Source organism: Condylura cristata, unplaced genomic scaffold (assembly GCF_000260355.1).
Source record: "Condylura cristata isolate star-nosed mole 26May11 unplaced genomic scaffold, ConCri1.0 scaffold00067, whole genome shotgun sequence".
In the NCBI taxonomy this organism is placed as follows: Eukaryota; Metazoa; Chordata; class Mammalia; order Eulipotyphla; family Talpidae; genus Condylura; species Condylura cristata.
The window spans coordinates 169,800-189,952 of record NW_004567168.1 but is presented as its reverse complement, the minus strand read 5'-3'; the positions used below and the strand labels follow the sequence as shown (position 1 = coordinate 189,952).

The 20,153-nt window shown below is 47.7% G+C and overlaps 2 protein-coding genes and 1 long non-coding RNA gene across 5 annotated transcripts in view; 1 reads left to right on the top strand and 2 right to left on the bottom strand.

Moving 5' to 3' along the window:
- Positions 1 to 610, bottom strand: part of LOC101627146 (HLA class I histocompatibility antigen, B-15 alpha chain-like) — a 65,703-nt gene extending 65,093 nt beyond the window's left edge. The window contains 2 exon segments of the mRNA XM_012734723.1: positions 1 to 207; positions 544 to 610. Coding sequence (XP_012590177.1) covers positions 1 to 207; positions 544 to 607 — 271 coding nt within the window. The 5' untranslated portion in view covers positions 608 to 610.
- Positions 72 to 4,913, top strand: LOC105854616. The gene is made up of 3 exons (XR_001146221.1): positions 72 to 137; positions 552 to 725; positions 3,620 to 4,913. It is a non-coding gene; the product is annotated as an uncharacterized LOC105854616 (long non-coding RNA).
- Positions 4,914 to 6,504: 1,591 nt separating this feature from the next.
- On the bottom strand, positions 6,505 to 11,523 carry LOC101626916 (HLA class I histocompatibility antigen, A-11 alpha chain-like). Of its 3 annotated transcripts, none has more exons than XM_012734729.1 (8): positions 11,379 to 11,523; positions 10,784 to 11,053; positions 10,289 to 10,570; positions 9,450 to 9,725; positions 9,221 to 9,334; positions 8,692 to 8,724; positions 8,510 to 8,555; positions 6,505 to 8,305 (listed from the first exon to the last, which is right to left on the bottom strand). In XM_012734729.1, the coding sequence occupies exons 1-7, from the start codon at positions 11,440 to 11,442 to the stop codon at positions 8,530 to 8,532; spliced, it is 1,065 nt and encodes a 354-aa protein (XP_012590183.1). In that variant the 5' UTR covers positions 11,443 to 11,523; the 3' UTR covers positions 6,505 to 8,305; positions 8,510 to 8,529. The 3 variants fall into 3 exon arrangements, with proteins under 3 accessions (XP_012590183.1, XP_012590182.1, XP_012590184.1); XM_012734728.1 differs by having other exon boundaries at positions 8,510 to 8,545; XM_012734730.1 differs by having other exon boundaries at positions 8,510 to 8,545; positions 10,289 to 10,553; positions 10,784 to 10,941.
- Between the last annotated feature and the right edge of the window lie 8,630 nt (positions 11,524 to 20,153).

Below are 20,153 nucleotides of genomic sequence, written 5' to 3'. Positions count from 1 at the left end.
TTTTCCGTGATTTCCGCGTCTCCCGCGCCCAGTACCCCGGCCCCTCCAGCTCCACCCAGGGCGCCCTGGGCTCCTTCTTCTGACCCGGAGCATCGCTGTCGAATCGCACAAACTCCGTGTCGTCCACGTAGCCCACAGTGAGGAAGCGGGGCTCCCCCAGGCCCGGCCGGGACATCACGGTGTAGAAATACCTCAGGGAGTGGGGACCTGAGGGCGGGAGGGGTGAGACTGGGCTGACCCTGGGAGAAGAAACTGGAGGGGAAGAGGGCAAAGGGGCTCCTGAGATTGAAATGAGGCAGCAGGGTGAGAAAGATTGCTACTGGGCTGGGGGTGGGAGGGTGGAGGGGGCCGGGGTATCGAGAAGAGAGGAGGTAGCGGAGGGAGGAGGCAAGAGTCTGGGAGGGACAGAAACGGATCAGGACAGGGAAGTCAAGGGGACCACAGGGTCAGTGAAGCTGGAACTGTTCCTGTCAGGGGTCCTGCACCCTCTGCTGGGAAGAGTTGCCTCTTCAGAGGCCTTTTTCCTCCTGAGTCTGCACTCACCTGTGCAGGTCTCTGTCAGAACCAGGGCTGATGAGAGCAGCAGCAGGAGAGATGGGGACCTCATGACCAGTGCTCTTCAGTCCTGGGAGAAGCTGGCTGGCTGGAAAATTTATATCTGGAGCCGTGGAGATGCTGATTGGCTGTCATGGAAACCCTCCAGGCAATGGGGAGTGAGAACTGGGGTGAGTTACCAGTAGCCAAGAAGGAGGACCTTAGGGCCCACTGGTCTGGGGGGACCATTTGACCCGGTTTCTGGGGTACCCTGCTGTCTGGGGTGTGGGTCATGACCTGGCCCCTCCTGTCCTGCTCACCCACCTTGCTCTGATTGTAGTAGAATTCATTTAATTTAGAATAATTAATAACCCATTGTATGTAAGAGGGAAAAGTGGAACTATTAAGGGAAAGGATGTCCTAAAGGAACGCTGCAGTCTTGTGGATTCCATCTCCTACTCCAGCTTTCTGGACTCCACCCCTACTCCAGTAACTGAAAACTATAAATCCCAGCAGTACCAGGGAGAGAACTGTGAGGACCCAAGGGTGGAGCTAAGCAGGAATTCTGAGACTTTGAGGGATTAATAGGGGCCATTTTGTCCAAGGGTCTCTCTCGCTTGGGAAATGGTGCTCTGGACTGTGTGACTTCAGTTAGTTTGCTACCAGAGCTCCAAGTTAGCCCATACGGTAAGATATTCCAGTGACTTTGTATCCCGCTCCTTTCCCTGGGTTGTTTCCTTTACTTTCCCCTTTTGTAAATAAACCTGTTATTGACCCTTTTGTGGGTGCCTGCAGTACAACTGAATTTAAGCATGTGGGTGAGACCCCACAGACAGGCAGCCCAGTTCACACTGGGGTGCTCTGTACCAGAACTGGGGAGTCCCCAGCAGTAAACTTCCTTTCCCCAGACACTGCCCTGGAGAATGAGATCGTGAGCACCACATCTCAGACTTGGGGCCTTGCTCCTCTCCTGCACCCAGAACTTGTAGCACTGTCAGCCCTTCTCCTCTGGGCTCAGGCTGGGCCTGCCTTGGAGGGTTGGGCTGAGGTGTGCACGCTCTCTCTCACTCTCTCTCTCCTAGGTTGCTCCTTTTCTTTTCCCCTTGTAAATACACCCATTATTGACCTTTTTGTGTATGTCTGCAGTGCAGGTGAATCTTAAGCACAGGGGTGAGGACCCCAACACAGGCAATCCAATTTGCTTTGGGTTGCTCTGTAGCAGTTTGGCATCCAGTGTGGTTGACCAAGTTATACAGTGGTTGACCAGCCCAAAGTACCTGCACATTAGGTGTAGGTCTGCAGGACATGCGGCTTCTTTGTTTCAGGTCTTGAGAAATTTGGGGATTTTTTTCATTGTGTTCAGCTCTCGCTTGGGTCTGGCAACATGACTATAAGCAGCTTTATCCCTAGCTTGAGTTCTTTCTGTTTTCTAACTGCTTCAACTACCCTTTTTCCTTTGAATATGACCACCGGTTTTATTAACATCAATAATCTGGTGAAACCTGGTTTATGGCAAATGCTTCTGCTTTTGTTCTCATCTATGGGTGATTTACAAACCATATTTGATACTTTGTATAAGTGTCATTTGTTACATTTTTGGCTCTGTAAGAGGAAATAGAGGATGCTCTCAAGCAACAAATTCCAGCTCTTACTGAGAACATGGGGCAGCAAATACAGGCCCTTAGTTCAGCTATTAACCATATGAAAAAAATGAGAGTTGTATTGCTTTTGATTCTATTTATCCAGCTATGCACACCCAGATACAAGATGCCCTCCATAAATTAGGTATGGCCCAAGCTAGAAAGGCACAGAGAATGGATAAGCCTTTCCCTGAGGGCTGCCTGAGGAGAGAGTTAGAAGAGGAGGATTTTCATTTGCAGAACACCTAAAACCCTTCACCTAAATCCTTCTCTACATAGCAATGCCCGTCCTGTGGACACTCCTAAGGCTCCTGTGGGACTCCTAAGGCTTCACAGGCTCTACTGCCCTCTGGAGAAGTAACTAACATGGCTTTTCCTTCCCATTCTAGACAGAGCAGCCACTTTGGCAATAAGAATCGCCTTGAAGCAGGGCAATTCCCTCTTTGACTAAGGCTGGTGGGTGTTTTAAATGCACAAGGACAGCCTGCTGGGGACTTTTGGTCACATCATCCTCTCGGTACTGCAGACTTCCTAAATTAGGCAGGATCCTAAGAGGATGGAAAATTTTTTTTGCCTCTATCTTCCTCTCCCACTGCCCCAACTGGGCAGATATCCAGTCAATGCTGCAAACTCTATTGACCTTGGATGAGCAGAGGTGGGTTCTGGGAAAGCCTGGGAGGAGGCTGATCGACCCCACCAACAGAATGTAGAATCCCCAGCACCAGAGGTGGCTGTCTGGGTCATTGGGACCCCAATGAAGGGGGATGGAAATGTTGGAGCTCTATAAAAAGTAGCACACTGAAAACTGATAGAGAGCCAACAAACCAACCACGAACCACCAGGCCAAGAGACCCCCAGAGCCCACATGTCTGATTTTATCCTAACGTGGCTCTGAGCTCCACCCTCATGTCCCCACGTGCTTCTCCTTGGTATTGATGGGATTTGTAGTTCTGTTAAGGAGAAGGGTGTCCTAAAGGAACTCTGCAGAGTCTTGTGGACCCCACCCCCTACTCCAGCTTTCTGGACTCTACCCCCTATTCCAGTGATTGGAAACTACAACTCCCAGCAGTACCAGGGAGAGAACTGTGAGGACCCAAGGGCGGAGCTAGCAGGAATTCTGGGACATTGGGGGATAAATAGGGTGAGATTGTCCCAGACATCAGGAGAAAGTTAGCAAAGGTGGATGGCGTCATGGAGATGAGTCCATTCCAGTTAGTAGAGTTGGCATTTAGAGTGTATAATAACAGAGAGGAAAAGAGACCCAAACCTGTGACTGTTTTTGTACGGAGAGAGCACAGGACAGGGTTTCAGGGAAACAGTAACAGAATGGCAGGTGGACCTAGGAGGCAGGACATGGACATGTGACAAATGCAGAACCTGTAAAAATAGAGGAGAAAACACTGCTTACTGCAGGGAAGAGGTCACTGGAAGTACAATTGTCCCAGATTACAGGTCAACAGGAATGCAGTAACGACAGGAGGCAAGAAAGAAGGCCAGTGGCACCTCAACATGATGATTCACGCAGAAGTTACCGGAGAGAATATAGATGGAATGTACGGGATCCAGAACCGAGGAAGGAGGAAAGGAGACAAATGATGGCTCAGAGCAGAGGCTCACATGAAGAGAGCAGGGAATATGGACAGGAGAGTAGACATCAAGAGATGACCTCCGAGGAAAGGAGACAAGTGGTGGTACACAGGAGAGATTCAGATGAAGAATGGGGGGGCCCGGGGCTCCACTAGATCTAAAACGGTCCACTAAAATAACCCCCTTGGGAACTCATTGAAGACCTGAGATTTTCTTTAAGAAAAAGACAAAAACTTACATGGTAGTAACTTTTCTTCTTTTCCAGCAATGTAGCCGTGTGCTTCAAAATGCACTTTCTGAAGGAACCCTAAAATGGCAGACATGCTCTAACCAGTCCTCTTCCTTTGAAAACATTTAGGAACATAACAATGACAGCGTGCAATTATGCTAGCAGTTTTTTTTTTTTTTTAGTGATTTGATTTTACTACACAAGAAGGCCTTCAGTCTTGATCTTGACATTTCCTTGAAAAATTTTCATTTATTCTTTTTGCTTGTTTTAGTTTTTATCATTTTGGCCTATATGAGTATAACTGCAGTTACTATGATTTTACGTACATAACTAAGAAAACTTGTGTCTATATGTTGCATGTCTTATGTCTTTTCCTTGTGTTTAATTGTCTTGGCTTCGGGGTGTTCTAAATTGGTTTGAATGGTGCCTATATATTGTAAACACACAAACAAATGAAAATGTAATGTTCCTGGTAACTAATTTGTTTTTGAACAGGTTACACTGGTAGAATTTTTTTCTCTTACTTGGGTTGATAATGTCAGGCAAATGGAAGTTTGGAATAGTTAAGGTTTTTGAGATCAAAAGAGTCTCTAGTTAAGAAAAAAGAAATAAAAACTAAAAGGCTGTGGTTTGACTGTCAACATTGTCTTACTGAACTGAGCCGGAGCTTTCACAGAAATTGAGATTGTCATTGCTGCTATTGTTTTTTTATTTGTGACCAAACTTCCCAGAATTTTAAATTGAAATACAGTTTGGTAGTTTGCCATTTGGTTCATCGTAAGAAATGTTGTGGAACCTCATTAGAGCTCCTGAGACACTCCACAAAATTTCTCCCTTTCCCTCTGGGAAAAGCATTCAGATCAAATTGTCCGATTTGGTACACATAGTAAACTAAGACTGGGAAGGAAGCATTGTCACTTGGGAAAAAGGTAAACCTTGGCATGAACACATATGTTGACCTTGCTTTTCTAAAATGTGCATAAAAAAACCTTAGTTTTTGATATGTATGTATGTGATATGTATATGAATTGTGAATGTTGATCATTGTCCTATAATACTATATTTATTGGTTTGGTACTTGCAGAAATTGTTTCTGAAGACAAAAAAAAAAAAAAGAAGAATTGTTTCCAGTAAAAGAACTCAACTGATTCCAATTGATTGAACATTTGAAGGTGAAGAAAATTTTTTTCCACAACAAATGAATAGACAGATTTTTACTGTTTTGTTTGAAATAATACTGACTTTTTTTATTTGTTTGATTCAAAGGAAGTTTTCTTGTTTTGAATGACCAGGATGTACAATAATGTTGCAATTTTTATTTATTTGTTTATTTTTTTTAGCAGAACTAACTTGTGTTTCCATTTTTCTCTGCCCTTGATACCAACACAACATAAAAATTACAGTAGTAATTTTTACTACTCAAGTCTTTTTGCATAATTTCAATAGAGAATTTTCTCTGCTTAAGGTAAAGAAATTGGAAATGTGTTTCAGTGACTTTGATTGGCATTCAAGTAGAATGCCAGGAACTTCAAACAGAGCTGAACCAAGAAGAGGGGAGCCCTCTACTTTGTTTGCAGGGTTCCAGAGACCTCCAAAGGAGGCGAGGAAGCTTGACTCCATGGGCAGGCCTGGATGACCCGTAAAAATAAGTAAGTCCTGATAACCCCAAGAAGAGGAAACCCCAGGTTGTGTCTGCAGAAATTGATATTGTTTCTCGTTGCATTGAGTACCTCTCACTGATAAAGAAACAGGAGTCGTGGAGCCGCTACATAATGCAGGATGCTGCTGAAGAGCAAGATCCTGGTCTTATTAGTGACACAACGGTCATACAGGGTTAGTCATATGGGGAAGCAGAATAAGAGGGGGAAGTAGAAGAAGCAGAGGGATGGGGGAACTATATTGCTCATCTGCTGATAGCTTGGTATTAGATCAAGCCCTGACTCCCCAGCTCCTGGGGTCCTTCCTTATACATCAATCAACGCCCCCCGGCTTTCCTGGTCATACCTCGTGATGTGTAAGTCAGGAGTAAGTTTCTGCATCCGTCCTCAGCCACCTGGGTGTTCCTGGTCATACCTGTGATGCAGACCCTTCCCAGGGAGACTCAGCTTTATGCTTTTAATTGATATGAAAGGTGCCTCATAGGGTTGTGCTCTTAAAATGGAGGCTGGAGAAGCCACCTAGGATTAGCAGACCACAATATAGGTGGGAGTTTCTCAAGAGTTATTGGCAAAGGGAAGCCTGTAATAATATCATGGAATATCCCTGTTCTGTTGCATTTCCATAGGCCTCACTTGCATATTGGCTGAACTTGTGCTCATGTGTGATTTTTTTTGGGTAGTGTGTTGCTTCGCTAGCTCTTCCCTGTTAATTACACTGGGATCAAATGATCGAAAAAGGTTTTATTTTTTTAATCACAAATATCAAAAGAAAAATGAGTAGTGTAAGCTGTCTAGTAGTGATGGCATCAATTTTTCATAATTCTGGTTTTCTCTAAAGAATGGAAGAGAACAGGCCCAGAGCGATAAATAACAGAAATAAACCGAGTGTGAGGCCTGCGGCTGGAATCCCATCCTTAGCTGACCTGGCTATATGCAGCCACAGCTGCCGCCCACATCCTGGAGACAGGCAGGCTCAGGTATGTCGGGGTCCCTGTCATAACTCACTCCCGGAGCTCTTAAAAACACACACAAATATTTTATTGAGGTAACATTGGTGTAGGAGGCAGGGTCGCTGCCTGCACCACACCCCCAGCACCACAGTCACCATCACGGTCCGCGTGCCCCTCCCCACCATGTCCTCACCCCCCACTGCCCTCTGGCAGCTGGTCATGCAGTAGATTCAAGGGTGAGCTTTTTGAGTGTGTATCTTTTAATGCCATAACCAACTTTTATTTATTTTAGCTCATTTATTAAATAATGGATAAGATACCATTGTAAAAGTCTGTTGCTCCCATACATTAATGTCACAAGATTTATCTTCTCCCTTTCAGACTTGAGGACACAGAAATCACCATCATGAGTGGAAGTTGTGCCAGTAGTGACTGAGATGTACAACCTAAATAAACCCGCTGTGCAGCGGGAAGATGGGAGGGGAGAGGGGACAGGTAGACGCTGAAGAGGCCCCACAGGGAGGAGCGTGGCCTATGGGTGAGCAGGAATCTCCTGGAGGAGAGGTCTGGGGACGCGCTCACACAGGGTCTGTGGTGAAGGCCTGTCAGGGGACATGTCACTGAGGAAGAGGGAGGACAGCACACTGGGATGAGCTGGGTCCAGCCTGTAATATGCTGTAGGCTCAGCCCCACAGGAACTGGAAAACAGTGGGAGACTTAATCCTGGTAATGAGGTGACAGCAAACATGGTTCTCAGTAGACTCAGCTCTTTACAAACTGTGGGTGGTTCAGTACAGAATGATCGTAGACAAAATAAAAGTTGTGTTGCAAAGAGAAAAGGTTCAAAGCACCAATGCTTGTCAGTCAGGAGAGGAACAGTTTGTCCCAAGATGTCACCTTCTGGCCCTTTGGTTGGACATAAAACTGCTGTAAAAATCATAACCTGCAGTATCAAGTACAAGATCTGTCACAGCCCAGCAAACAGCAGGGGATGGAGGATCCTGGGGTGTTGTAGGCGCAACAAGACACAATGGGGGACCCAGTCAGCTGGCATCAGGCTTTGTCATCAAATGAGTCTGATCCAAGCTAGAGATGTTCAGTCCCCATCAGTGCAGCTGGGCCAGGAAGCCCGGGCTGGTCTGCAGCCCTGGCCAGCACCAGGCACGGACTGGGGGTGCACGGTTAGGATTGAAGTCTGCCCCACCTGGCCTCTGTGTGGGTTGGCATCTCCATGTCCACATGTAGTGATGCCTTCAGGCATCTGTCTCTCTCCTTTGACCCCACGGGGGGTCGGCACAGTCCCCTCCAGCGCCAGCCCCGCTGCCGAGATGGCAGGAGTTGGTGAATCTGAAGCTGGATCCCACCCTGCCTTCTCCCCTGTCGTGGGCACTGAGGGGTTGCCCAGCTTGGCTGCTGTCACTGGTGCTCAGTGACCAGGGGGTGGCGTTTCCCATCTCAGCCTGAGTCTGTGCCCTTCCAGACACCGGGGAGGAACCTGGGCGTTTCCAGCAGATCCACTTCAGTCTTTTCAGAATCTTGACATGGATTTCTATAAGGGCTGAACCAGTCCACACCCCCAAAACTGCTCCCCTTGCTCCATATTCTCACCAGCATCTGTTGTTTCTGGCCTTTTTGATTTGGGTCATTCTCACAGGTGTGAAGTAGTTTCTCATTATAGTTTGAACCAGGAGATCATGAATCACAAATCTGGGGGGAGAAGAAATCCTATCACTCTCAGTGCCACAAAAGGCAGCTGCCTCACACTGTGAAAGATAATCATATTGAAGAAATCCAGGTGAATGTGGATTCGCCATAGCCCACCCATCCTCAGAATGTCCCCTCACAGCTCTCCCATTGCCTGGTCACTCCTCTCTGCCCCAGCCCCTCCCACACAGGCCTCAGGGTCCTCACCTTTAGGGCTGAGAGACACATCAGGGCCCTGGAAAACTGTGGCTGCCTGGGGGAGAACAACACAGACCTGGTCAGAGCCACGAGAGAGGAGACCACAGGAGGGGCTAATGGGGTGACTCGCCCAGGGGCTCCATCTACACTGTCCCAGGGGCTCAGGGACCAAACCCCTGATCCACACTCACCTGCAGCCTGAGTGTAGCTTCCTCCTTGTCGCCCTGTGGGAAGAGACATCATGTGGGACCAGGGGGGAGTCAGGTCACAAACCTAAAGGAATTTTCTAATCCTGAACCACAGGGAGGTTTCCAGAACTGTGATTTAAAGCCTCAGGTCAGAATTGGGAAAATGAAGAAAGGAGATTGGGAGATGGGAGACTGGACCAAATCCCCTTTAGGTAACACGTGTGTGGCCGATATTTCCCATGAACCAGGAAATAAAAAGAAAGGTGAAGAGGGGCGACTGGACCAACAGCCTCCTCAGGTCTGTCCTCAGCAGGGACTTTCCCCTCTGGCACCTGCTGGGAATTAGGGCCCATCCCCAGAATTAACAAGGTAAAGTCTTTGATTCATTTCCATAACTTTTTACAAAAAAAGGGTTAGCAATCAGCTCCAGACTGGGAACGCTGTGCATATGGTGCTTCCCTTAAACAGGTGGGACAAATTCTCCCTGGGACTTGAAAGCCCCAGGGGATAGGATCCCCCACTCCCTCCCTACCTGAACACTTCTTCCTCCACATCACAGCTGCAGCCACCACAGTGAGCACAGCTCCAAGGAGAACCAGGCCAGCAATGAGGCCCCCGGTGGGGGTGGAGTGCTGAGGAGGGGGCTCTGGAAGGGAATGGGAGGGGAGACCCTGAGCCCCAGGCCTCACCTGACCCTCTAAGGGGTTCAGAAGGGCCCTGACCCTGGGAGGACAGCCTCTGTGCCCAAGCCCCCTCCTCACCCCATCTCAGGACTTGGGGCTCCGGCAGCCCCTCATGCTGCACATGGCACGTGTATCTCTGCTCCTCTCCAGAAGGCACCACCACAGCTGCCCACTTCTGGAAGGTTCCATTCCCCTCAGGCCTGGTGTCTACCAGCTCCATGTCCTGGGTCAGGTCTTCCCCATCTCGATACCAGGTCAGGGTGATCTCCGCAGGGTAGAAGCCCAGGGCCCAGCACTTCAGGGTGACCTTCTGGTCAGAGGTGGGGTGGTGGGACACGTATGTGTTTGGAGGGTCTGAAAAAGTTGAGAACATCCACACTTTGGGTTCTTCCCTCATGGACCCTGAAAACTCGTATGACTCGGCAATGGGTTTGGAAGAGGAAACACAGAACCTACAAACCAGCCTGATGTGGGGAGTCTGGGTAATCTGTATGTTAGAATGTTCTAGAATCAGAGTAAGAGCTCAGGATAGGAAGATGCAGTTCTCTAAGAGGGTGAACAGACTGCTTCTGACCTGTGGACTCAAAAAAGCAGGAGTCAGATCTGAAATGTTAATTAGATCAAAAAACAAGACATCTGGAGAAAGGATGGTTCCCAAGATAGCAGCTAGGTCAAAAGAATGCAATGAGGGTGGTTTCAGGGGTGGTCTCCCCTCCACCAGGAGAAATTGGATTCCTTAACAGTCCTTCAGGAAAAGTAGGGTGCTCCTAGGGAGTCTCTCTAGCACAGAACAGACACCCAGGCGGTCTCCTCCTCTCTGCCCAGGAGGTCTGAGTTCTGACAGTTACTTCATGTCCCCAGGGGCATCAGCCTGAGGGAAATCTGGAGCCCTGGATGTCTTGCCGGGCCCCTCTCACCTGAGTGCTGCAGCATCTCCCTCCCGTGCTCCAGGAATCTGCGCAGCGTCTCCATGCACTCCCCCTCCAGGTAGCTCCTCCTGTGATCTACTTCTCCCGCCCCCGCCGCCTCCCACTGGCGCTGGGTGGTCTGAGCCGCGGTGCTCGCCCAAGTCCAGGAGCGCAGGTCCTGGCTCAGGGCGATGTAGTCGGTGCCTTCGTAGGCGAACTGGTCATACCCGCGGAGGAGGCGCCCGTCGGGCCCCAGCTCACAGCCGTACATCTCCTGGAGGGTGTAAGACCCTGTCCCCAGTGTCAGCCCCGCGGTCACCAGCACCCTCCCGCCGGGAATAACCCTGAGCTGAAACTGAAACTGAGACCTCAGGATCAGAGGACGAGGGCTCCTCCCTGTCGAAGCCGGAGTGGGCTGACCTGTCTCGGGGTGTGGCGTGCACTCCGAGTCTGGGGTTCCCCGCCCTCAGGTCCCTGGGGGTGGGGGTCGCGCCCCTCACTCACCCGCCTGGTTGTGGTTGTAGTGGTCCAGCAGGCTGAGCAGGAGGACTCGTGCAGTCCTGGAACTGCGCTCAAACCTCTGGATCTCCTTGTTCCAGTACCCCAACCCCTCCTGCTCTGCCCAGGGCGCCCGCAGCTCCAGCTTCCGACCCTCAGCGGCACTGTCGAACCCCACGAACTGCGAGTCGTCCACGTAGCCCACTGCGATGAAGCGGGGCTCCCCGAGGCCGGGCCGGGACATCGCAGTGTGTAAATACCTCAGGGAGTGGGGGTCTGGGGGCGGGAGAGGAGACCGGGGCTGACCCTCCTCCCTGTCAGGGTCCGGGGAAATAGGCTCTGAGGGGAGGAGGGCCGGTGGGCTAGTAAGATTGTTAAGGGGCGGTGAGAGAGGAGATAATAGAGTCTGAGCAGCAGGAGACAGGAGGGTGTGGGGGCTGCTCACAGAAAGGGGTCAGGAGAGGACCGCCCAGGAGGACGGGGCAGCTATGGGGGAACCAGGCCCTACTTGGTCTGGTGCCACAGCTGCAGCCACCCTGGGCCCCTGTCCCCTGGCTCCCTCCCTCCTCAGCAGCAATTTCCCTCCCCAGGCTGCACTCACCTGCCCAGGTCTCCCTAAGGGCCAGGGCACCCAGGAGTAGCAGCTGAAGGGGTGGGGGCCCCATGGCCCTCACTAACCAGGCCTGAGAAACTGGAAGGAAAGGGCAGTTGCAGTGGGAGAGGTTCCCTTGGTTCCTGGAACTCAGGCAATGGGAAGTGACGTCTGCTGTGCTCCAGGGCAGAGGGCCAGACTCCAGGGGGAGGAGGGAGCAATAGAGCAGGGAGGGGCACCAGCCCCAGACACCGCCCAGGACCATCCACAGGCCGGGATCTGAGACAGCTGCCCAGGCACTGAGTCTGGGTCACGGATTCCCAATTTCCTTTCAGAATCTCTGCACACACCATCTTACATTTCCAGGGACCCCCCATGTATAATTTTATGCACCTAAAATGATCAATCTTAAACGTATGAGGAATAATAAACATGTTTTTATGAAAATAATCCCGGCAGTGAGGAGTCTTGTGCTGTTCACGTGGTGCCAGCAGCTCCTCCGCCCATCAGCTGAGTTCTCAGGTTCCCTTCTGCACTCAGCCTGCTGACTGGGCTGGCAATGAAATACATAAAGCCAGGAAGAAAAGTGTGGGAATAGCATGTTGCAATCTTTTGGGATAATTGTGAGCATTCAGCTTTGTTATAACTTTGATAATGAATTAAAACTAATCAAGTGGCAGTTTTTCAAAGGTTATTGTAAAGAGAAAACTGGAAAACTATTACTGTTTTGTATTCTGTTACATTAAGTCCATAGACTCTCTTGCTTATTAATGGATCTTGAACTAATATGTGATTTTTCAATGTAATGCATTGTTTCACTAGGTCATAGCAACATTGTGTTTATTATTCTAGAATCAAATTTTAAAATCATATTTCTTTTATATTCCAAAGATCCCAAAGGAAAAATTAGTACAGAAAGTTGTCAAGCTCATAGTGATGGCACACAATTTTCTAATACCTGGTTTTCCCTGGAGTTTGCATTTTGTCAAGGCAATTTATTACTACCAGTTGTCAACTGTCAGCAGGCCAGAGAAAGCAGAAAGAGTCTGGGGGCTGGGAGGCTTGGCTGCCTTCCTCCCAGCCCCCAGCCCCAGCTCCCCACACCCCCCACTCTGGCCCTCAAGTGCTTCCTTGCAGCCAGCCTCCCTGCCTGCTCTCCTGCAAGAGTATTAAAGCCTGTAAAATGCTCTGGGGGCTCAGGCCCTCCCTGGTGACAAGGCTGGTTAGAGCTCAGCATTATGAAGCTGTCCACAGCCACTGCAGCACAAGTTCGATTCCCAAACAGGGAGCTGACCCACCTGGCACAGCAGACCTCTCCCCTCTTGCCCACTACCCCCCTCAGCAGTGTATCTCAGTAGATCTGCCTGCTCTGCTCCCCACTCGGTCTCTGGTGAACCCTCTCACCACGTGCACCTCTGGTGTGTACCCCAGCTCTTGTATCCATAAGTAAATAAACCTTTAACTGAGGGCTGCTGGACTCTTCATCTGCCTGTTCGAATCCTGGTGAACCTGCCCTGTGGGTGCTTGCACTGCAGACCCAGTCACTGCCAGCAGGAATCCAAAGGGCACAGCCGCCATGCAGGTATCTGGCAGGTTCTTATAAAGGTAAACACAACTCACCTTAAAACCTGCTGATCACTGGGTATTTATGCAACTCACCTGAAAACTTTGTTTACACAAAGCCTGCATATAAATGTGTATACAGAACACCCCTTAACTGCAGGCCTCACACAGTGACTCCCTGCTAAAGACTGGGAAGGGACTTGGAAGAGAAAGCTCTTAATGGGGAGACAGTGGGTGGCACCACCTTAGTCCCGGTGGGGAAGGTGGGCTCTTTGGTTAAGAACAAGTGCATCAGTCTCCCCCACTGTGCTGCTGAGGGTGGACTCATCATTGTGATCTTCCCCAAGCCCGTGGCCCCTGTGGGCCAAACTCACAGGGAGGCCCCTCTACCCTAAACGGGAGCAGTACCCCAAATAGGAAGCCCGACAAGACCTAGGGGAGTCTGAGAGACTGACTCAGCCCAGGGGCCTTCGGAGACAGGATGAGGACTTGACTTGGTGTAGTTTCTGGACAGGAGCCTGGAGCAGAAACACAAGCTAATGGCACCCAATCCAAGCACGGAGTTTAGTAATAACATGTCGCTGTTCCTTCATGGGCTGTACAAATAAGAGGGTGATAATAGACACTGACAACAGGGGATATGTGTCTGGGGATTACAAAAACTGTGCGAGTTTTATAAGTTTTCCACAAATTACAAGCTACCCTAAAATAATTTTCATTAAAAAAAAAAAAAGCCCTTAGGAATGCAGACTGTTCCAGGCTCCAAGATAAATAATGTTGAGGCTTCTGAAAACATTAAAAAATGGGGCTTCCCTAGGTCTCAGGGGTTAAATCTCAGTGCTGTCAAGCTCTCACCAGCCACTGCAGCACAAGTTCCATCCCCAGCCAGGGAACTGACCCACATGGCTTGACAGACCTCTGCTATCTCCTGGCTGCTCCCTTCAGCAGTGTGTTTCAGTTAGTTGGCCTGTTCTGCTCCTCACTCAGTCTTTATTGAATCCTCACAACTCCATCCTGCACTTCTGACCTACACCCCAGTTCTTGTTTTTGTTCTTGTAAATAAAATAAATAAATCATTTAGAAACCTTACAACACGCAACTCAGCAATTCCACCCTTTGGCATTTTCCAGAGACTCAGAACTCGGCCTTGAGGGGCCCCACGCACTGCTGTACTCACCCACTGCCCAGCACCCCGTTGTGGGAACAGCCTCGGAGCCCAGCAGCCAGCAGTGGGTTAAGATGGGGTGCACATATCAGAGCAAGATCACTCACTCTAAAAAGGGGTAGCAGCATCTTTCTACTCACAACACCATGGATGGAACTGGAGGGGACTGGCTGAGGGAAACAAGTGAGATGGGAAAGGACATGTCAGATGATTGCACTCAGGCAGAGTATGAGAAGCCAAAATAAGAAAGAGGGGGTGAGAACCAAAAAGGAACCCTGGACATGACATATGGAAGTGAGGGTGCAGAGGGGAGTTGGGGAGGGCAGAGTGTGGAGGGGCACAATGGACTGGGGAGGGTTGGGTGCTTGGGGAGGGGGTCACAGGCCTCTGAGACTGTGAACCTACTCCCTAAATGAAGTGTAAATCGCTGCTACTGACAATCAATATTACCTCTGTTGGAAACAAAAAGATTTAAAAATAGCCCTCAGCAGAGGATCAGGGAGTGCAAGGGAAAAGCACCTGCTTTGCAGTCCCCAGGCGCTGTCATCCTGGCTGCAGGCAGAGGCTGTGGGGACAGAAGAGGGGCCCTCAGATGCAGGCAGCCCCAGACCTCCCCTCCTCCCTCCCCCACCCAGCCTGGAGCCAGGGCTGCTCCCGGGCACCCTTCCCCCTCCCTCATGATGCTCAGCCCCACCCCCACCTCAGCCTGAGTCACACCCACCGGCCTCTCCCTGGCTTGGCGGACCAGGACAGCGCCGCAGCGCCCCCTGTGGCCACTGAAAGATGAAATGAAGCCATGATAGGCTTCAGACTGCTTCTGAACCAGCCAGGCCTAAGTTTTGGTTATCAAGAAGGCACCAAGGCTGAGTTTAACTGTAAGTGTGCTAATCTTGCTCATCCCATAGTGACAGTCAATTATTAGCAAGTATGCAAATAACCAGTACATATCAGGAAAGCACCAGATGTCCTAAGGTATGTGGCCGAGTAGTGAAGGTCACATCTTACATGCATAGATCAACCGGGGTATGACAAAATAACTTTTGCTCAATGTCCACCAATCAATGTACAGCTGAGCTAAAACTCCCCTCTGCTGAGCTGAAACTCCCCTCTTCTGTAATAAAACTGCCTTCCCTGGGCTCAGGGCTCTCAACTTCAGCCTCTGCATTGCTGCATGTTGGAGCCCAGCCTGGAGCTTGCAATAAAGACTCTTGTGTGCTCTGCATAGGCATTAGCTCCTTGATGGGCTTTGGGAAACTCGAAACCTGGCACAACATTTTGGGGGCTCATCCAGGATTCCCTGAGACACCAAGACCTCCCACTGGAGGGCACTGACTGATCAGTAAGTCTGTGAGTCTTTGTGTTCCTGTTGATCACTGTGTTTTGTTTGTCTGATCATTGTGTTTTGTTTGTCTGAATACTAACTCTGGAATTAGGTTGGCAAAAGACTTAGGCGGGCGCGCTGGCAGGTCGCTGCAGGAGAGTTTAGGGAGATGTCCTAGACTCTCCTGGTGGAGGCAATAGGCCTCCAGGCAGAGGCCAGAGGTCTCTAGTCGGAGAGGATTGGTCTCCAGGATCTGTTTTTACGGTAACTGAAACGGGCCACTTTGTGAGAGGAGGGGGCCCAGAGCCTTCAGAAGGCATTTTTGTACTGTGTGTGTGTCTGTTTTCCTGTTTGTGTCTGCGTGTTTCCTCTTCTGGTTGGGCAACATGGACAGACTATGACGACCCCTTTCTCCCCTGACTGACCCCTTCAAAGATGTCAAAACTCAGGCTCATGATTTGAGTATATATATAAAACACTAAGCCTTCAGCAATAACATAAGTGTTGGTAACCGTAATGGATTCTTGGAGATAGCTTGAATTTTTGCAAAGTCTGGAAATATATTGTTTGAGTCTAAAGGGTTTGCTGCTGTGAATTTTGTCTACACAATTTGTTTGGGGCATGTTTGCCATTTAAATTCTAAATCTGTTTGATTACCGGTATAAGACAAGATTCTAAGATTCTGCTTCCTACTGAGGAAGGCCTGTGTGGAAAGCGCTCTTTATAGCGCATAACTGTACCAGGTTTTCATACCTGTGTTGTGGTTTCTCCCTTGTGTGGGGAGGTGCAATCTGTACCTTGTGATTAATAAAACTTTTTCTTCCTATTTCCAAAGTCTTAGGTTTGTAGAATAACAACTGAAAGCTGTGATTTCTGCCAGAAACAGTCCACATTTTTCGAAATTTGAAATTTGTCTGAGCCTAGATGAGTAATAGCTGCAGTTATGTTGTTGGACCTGTATGAAACCAAGCTAACGCCATTTGTGCAAACTGCCCTGGCTGACAGGTGGGGGCTCCCCATTGTTCTCAGCTAGCAGCTGCCTGGACCTTTGCTCCAGTGCTGGGATCACTGGAACGTCCACTACCACCCAGCCAGGGGAACTGGTTCTTTTTTCCCATCTTGATATAGTCTCTGGGTCTATTCCATAGTAAAAACTCTAATTTTGCTGTATCTTCCAGTTTTAAGGTCTGATCAAATGACTTCGGCCTTACTAACAGGCAAGGTCTACTATATAGGGTGCTATATTGGTTAACAGGTAAGAGCTTGTTTTATTGCCTCTCTGGGTCCCCATGGTCTGTAAGTTAAATGTTCTTTTGTTTCAGGGAAACTGGTTCCTTGTCTGGTTTGGGGAAACAAAAATTTAAAACATGCCTAGATTTTCTCTGCTTATCTTAGTTATCCTTAAAAACTGTTGTCTTTAGTTCTAGGTCTTCTGTAATGGTTAAAACTGGATACTGATTCTATGTAAAATATTTTAACTTGTGTCTCATGGAAAAACTCCAGTATATCAAAACATCAGGTATAACAAACTAAAACCTAAGTTATTTAAAAATAAAGTTGTTATAGGTGTGTGTCATCTAAAAAAAGTTGCTAAATGACTAAAATGAAGCCAGTAACAGGTTTCTCAGTGTCTTCACAAAAACTGGTAAAATAACTCTCTCTTATAAATTGGTACATATGGCCAAAGTTTTAATACAAGGCAAGAGATCTTGTTTTACCTCCGGAGGGTCAATTATAAGCTGGCGCCTATAAAATCTGACAAAAACAAGTTTAAAGGTTGCGATCTAAGATTTGGTAAACAAAACAGTTTAAAATCAAATTCAAATTCAAATTAAATTCAAAAAGCATGCATGCCTTAAAGTTCTGTTATATTTTTTTAAATTTTGTGTTTAAATGTGTTTAAAAAAAAAGACTCATGGTATTTACCAAAAAAAAGGAATTAACCTGGTTTACTAACCAAGTACTCTTCTAGGAATATAAAATTGCTTATCTCTTTAGCAAAATCTTTTTGTTTTGTCCTCACAAAATATATCTAAAATTCCTTGGCACTCATGTCCATGTTTTGCTCCTTATTGTCAGTAAAATTAACTTTCAGGTTTACCCCGCTCTATTTTGTTAAAGGTAAAGTTTTGTAACAAGTGTTAAAGGTTGAAAAGTATTTAAAATTTCCATGTGCTTAAATTACTTGCTACTTAATATCAGTAGTATATGTCTATATACACATATACAATATATCAGAATATCACTGGTGTAATCTTGGTAACAAAACTCAGGTTTTGTTAACTAAAAATCTGATACTATCAACATGACTAAATCTTGTCAACAACTAGATGTACTCGTAAGTCTTGATCATACTGGGTAATTTTTTTTTAAATCTGTAAGTTTGTTTTTCCATTACTCACAGAGGTCATCTACAACAATGACAAGTCACTTTCTCTCAAGGATAATTAGTAAAAGCCATTTACAGTTAAAAAAATTGTTTACAGGGCCCTCCCTGGTGGTGCAGTGGGTTAAAGCACAGCACTGAGAAACTAAAGCTACTTCTGCATGAGTTCCATACCCGCCTGCCCCGGAGGTGACCACATGGCGAGGCAAAGCCTCCTGACCTGCCCGCTGCTCCCCTCAGCAATGTACTTTGTCAATCTGCCTGTTCGCTCCCCACTCTGTGTCTGGTGAATCCTCTCACCACCCATGCACATCTTGTATGAATAAATAAATAAATCTTTAAAAAAAATTGTTTACATTTTGTGGGGGTGGAGTGGGGAATGGCATCAAAAATGGGGGTGGGGGTGGGGAGGGAAGTGCACGGGACTGTGGTGATGGCACACTGGTGACTTGGTGATGGGAAACCCATGGGGATTACAATTGAGATGGAAAAAAAATGTACAAAATGATGTAAAAATAAACTGTTATAAAATAAAAAAATTATTTACAGAAGAAAGCCTCAACTGATTCCAATTGATGAAAATTTTGACAGTGAAAAATTTTCTACAAAGAACTGAACAAACTGATTTTTACTAAGTTTTTGTTTGAATTAATTCTGGTATTTTTTTCTCCATTTGACTCAAAGAGAGCTTTCTTGTTTTAAATAATCAGAATCTGCAGTGACGTTACATTTTTTTCAACAGAACTAACTTTTGTTTCCATTTTTCTCTCCCCTTGATACCAACACAGTATAAAAATTGTGGTAGTAATATTTACTACTCATGAGTCTATTTTTGCATAACTTCAATAGGGAATTTTGTCTGCTTAACCTAAAGAAATTGGCGATGTGTTTCAGTGGCTTTGTTTAGCATTCTCCAGGAACACCAAGTAGAGCTGAACCAAGAGCTTTGTTTTAGGGTTCCAGAGACCTCCAAAGAAGGCGAGGAAGCTTGCCTCCATTGGCAGGCCTAGACGACCCGGAAAAATAAAAGTCCTGGTAACCTCGAGAAGAAGAAACTCCAGATTGAGTCTGCTGAGACCAACGTTGCTCCTGAAGCCTGTGTGGAGTGGACATCGACGGTTCGCTCTGATCCTGTATGGGGTACTCCAGCAAGGCCAACAATAACAAAAAAATGCTGTTTGATTATTCTCCCCTGTGATTTTATGCAAAAATAGCAAATTGGTTGAAAGGTAGCTTAAGTTTGTAAATAACTTGTGCATAGTTGAACAAAGTTGGGATCAAGGTTGAGAGAACCTTTTAAATAGTTTTTAAAGTTTTGTTTTGTTTGTTACTATGATTTTGATATACACCAGATGTTTGTTTCTTTTTTTCCTTTCACATGTACTAATGGACAATTTTCCCCTTATGACCATAGGGCTGGTCACAGGGAGCCATGATTGGCTCATCTATGCTGTAGTCAAAGGGGGGAAATGAAAGACCCAACTGACACGATGACATCCTTCAGAATGTTTCTAAACCAGCCAGGCCTAAGTTTTGGTTATCAACAAGGTGCCAAGGCTGAGTTGAACTGTAAATGTGCTAATCTTGCTCATCCATAACAGCCAATTAGCAAGCAGGCAAGTCACCAGTACATATCAGGAAAACGCCAGGTGTCCTAAGGTATGTGGCCTAGTAGTGAAGGTCACATCTTACATGCATAGATCAAACAGGGTAAGACAAAATAACTTTGCTCAATGTCCACCAATCAATGTACAGCTGAGCTAAAACTCCCCTCTGCTGGGCTGAAACTCCCCTCTTCTGTAATAAAAATCTGCCTTCCCTGAGCTCAGGGCTCTCAACTTTGGCTGCTGCATCACTGCATGTTGGAAGCCCAGGCTCGAGCTTGCAATAAAGACCCTCGTGTGCTCTGCATCAGAATCGGCTCCTTGGTGGTCCTTTGGAAACTCAAAACCTGGCACAACATCCACGGGCTGAGGACAGGCTCTCCCTGGGCTCCCAGGGGACTGAGCTGTGCATAAGGGGGATCCCCTCTCCAGGCTCACAGTCTATGTCCTGATGGTCCCTAAACTACACACGGGAACAGATGGCTCCTCTCCATCAATAGTCATCCTCTTTGGGTCAGGCAGAAACACATCCCCAGACCATAACAGCTGGTTCCCAGAGCCAGGGGGCACCCCACAAGCATAGCATATACCCTAAATCTCCCAGGATAGACCTTGACCAGAGTCCCTGTCACTTATTCCTGCTGCTGACTTCATGAAGGAAGGCTCTTCCTCTCCGGAATCCACTCACCCCAAACTCTCCATCCCTGGATGGGAGGGGGCAGGAGGAGAGACCCCAGGGTCATGG

Coding starts and splice junctions, on each gene's coding strand:
- LOC101626916 (XM_012734728.1), bottom strand. CDS start 11,442: ATGGGGCCCCCACCCCTTCAGCTGCTACTCCTGGGTGCCCTGGCCCTT. Junction 9,726..10,288: donor GGAGATGCTGCAGCACTCAG/GTGAGAGGGGCC, acceptor CAACTTTTTCAG/ACCCTCCAAACACATACGTG. Junction 9,335..9,449: donor GCCCCAAGTCCTGAGATGGG/GTGAGGAGGGGG, acceptor ATTCCCTTCCAG/AGCCCCCTCCTCAGCACTCC.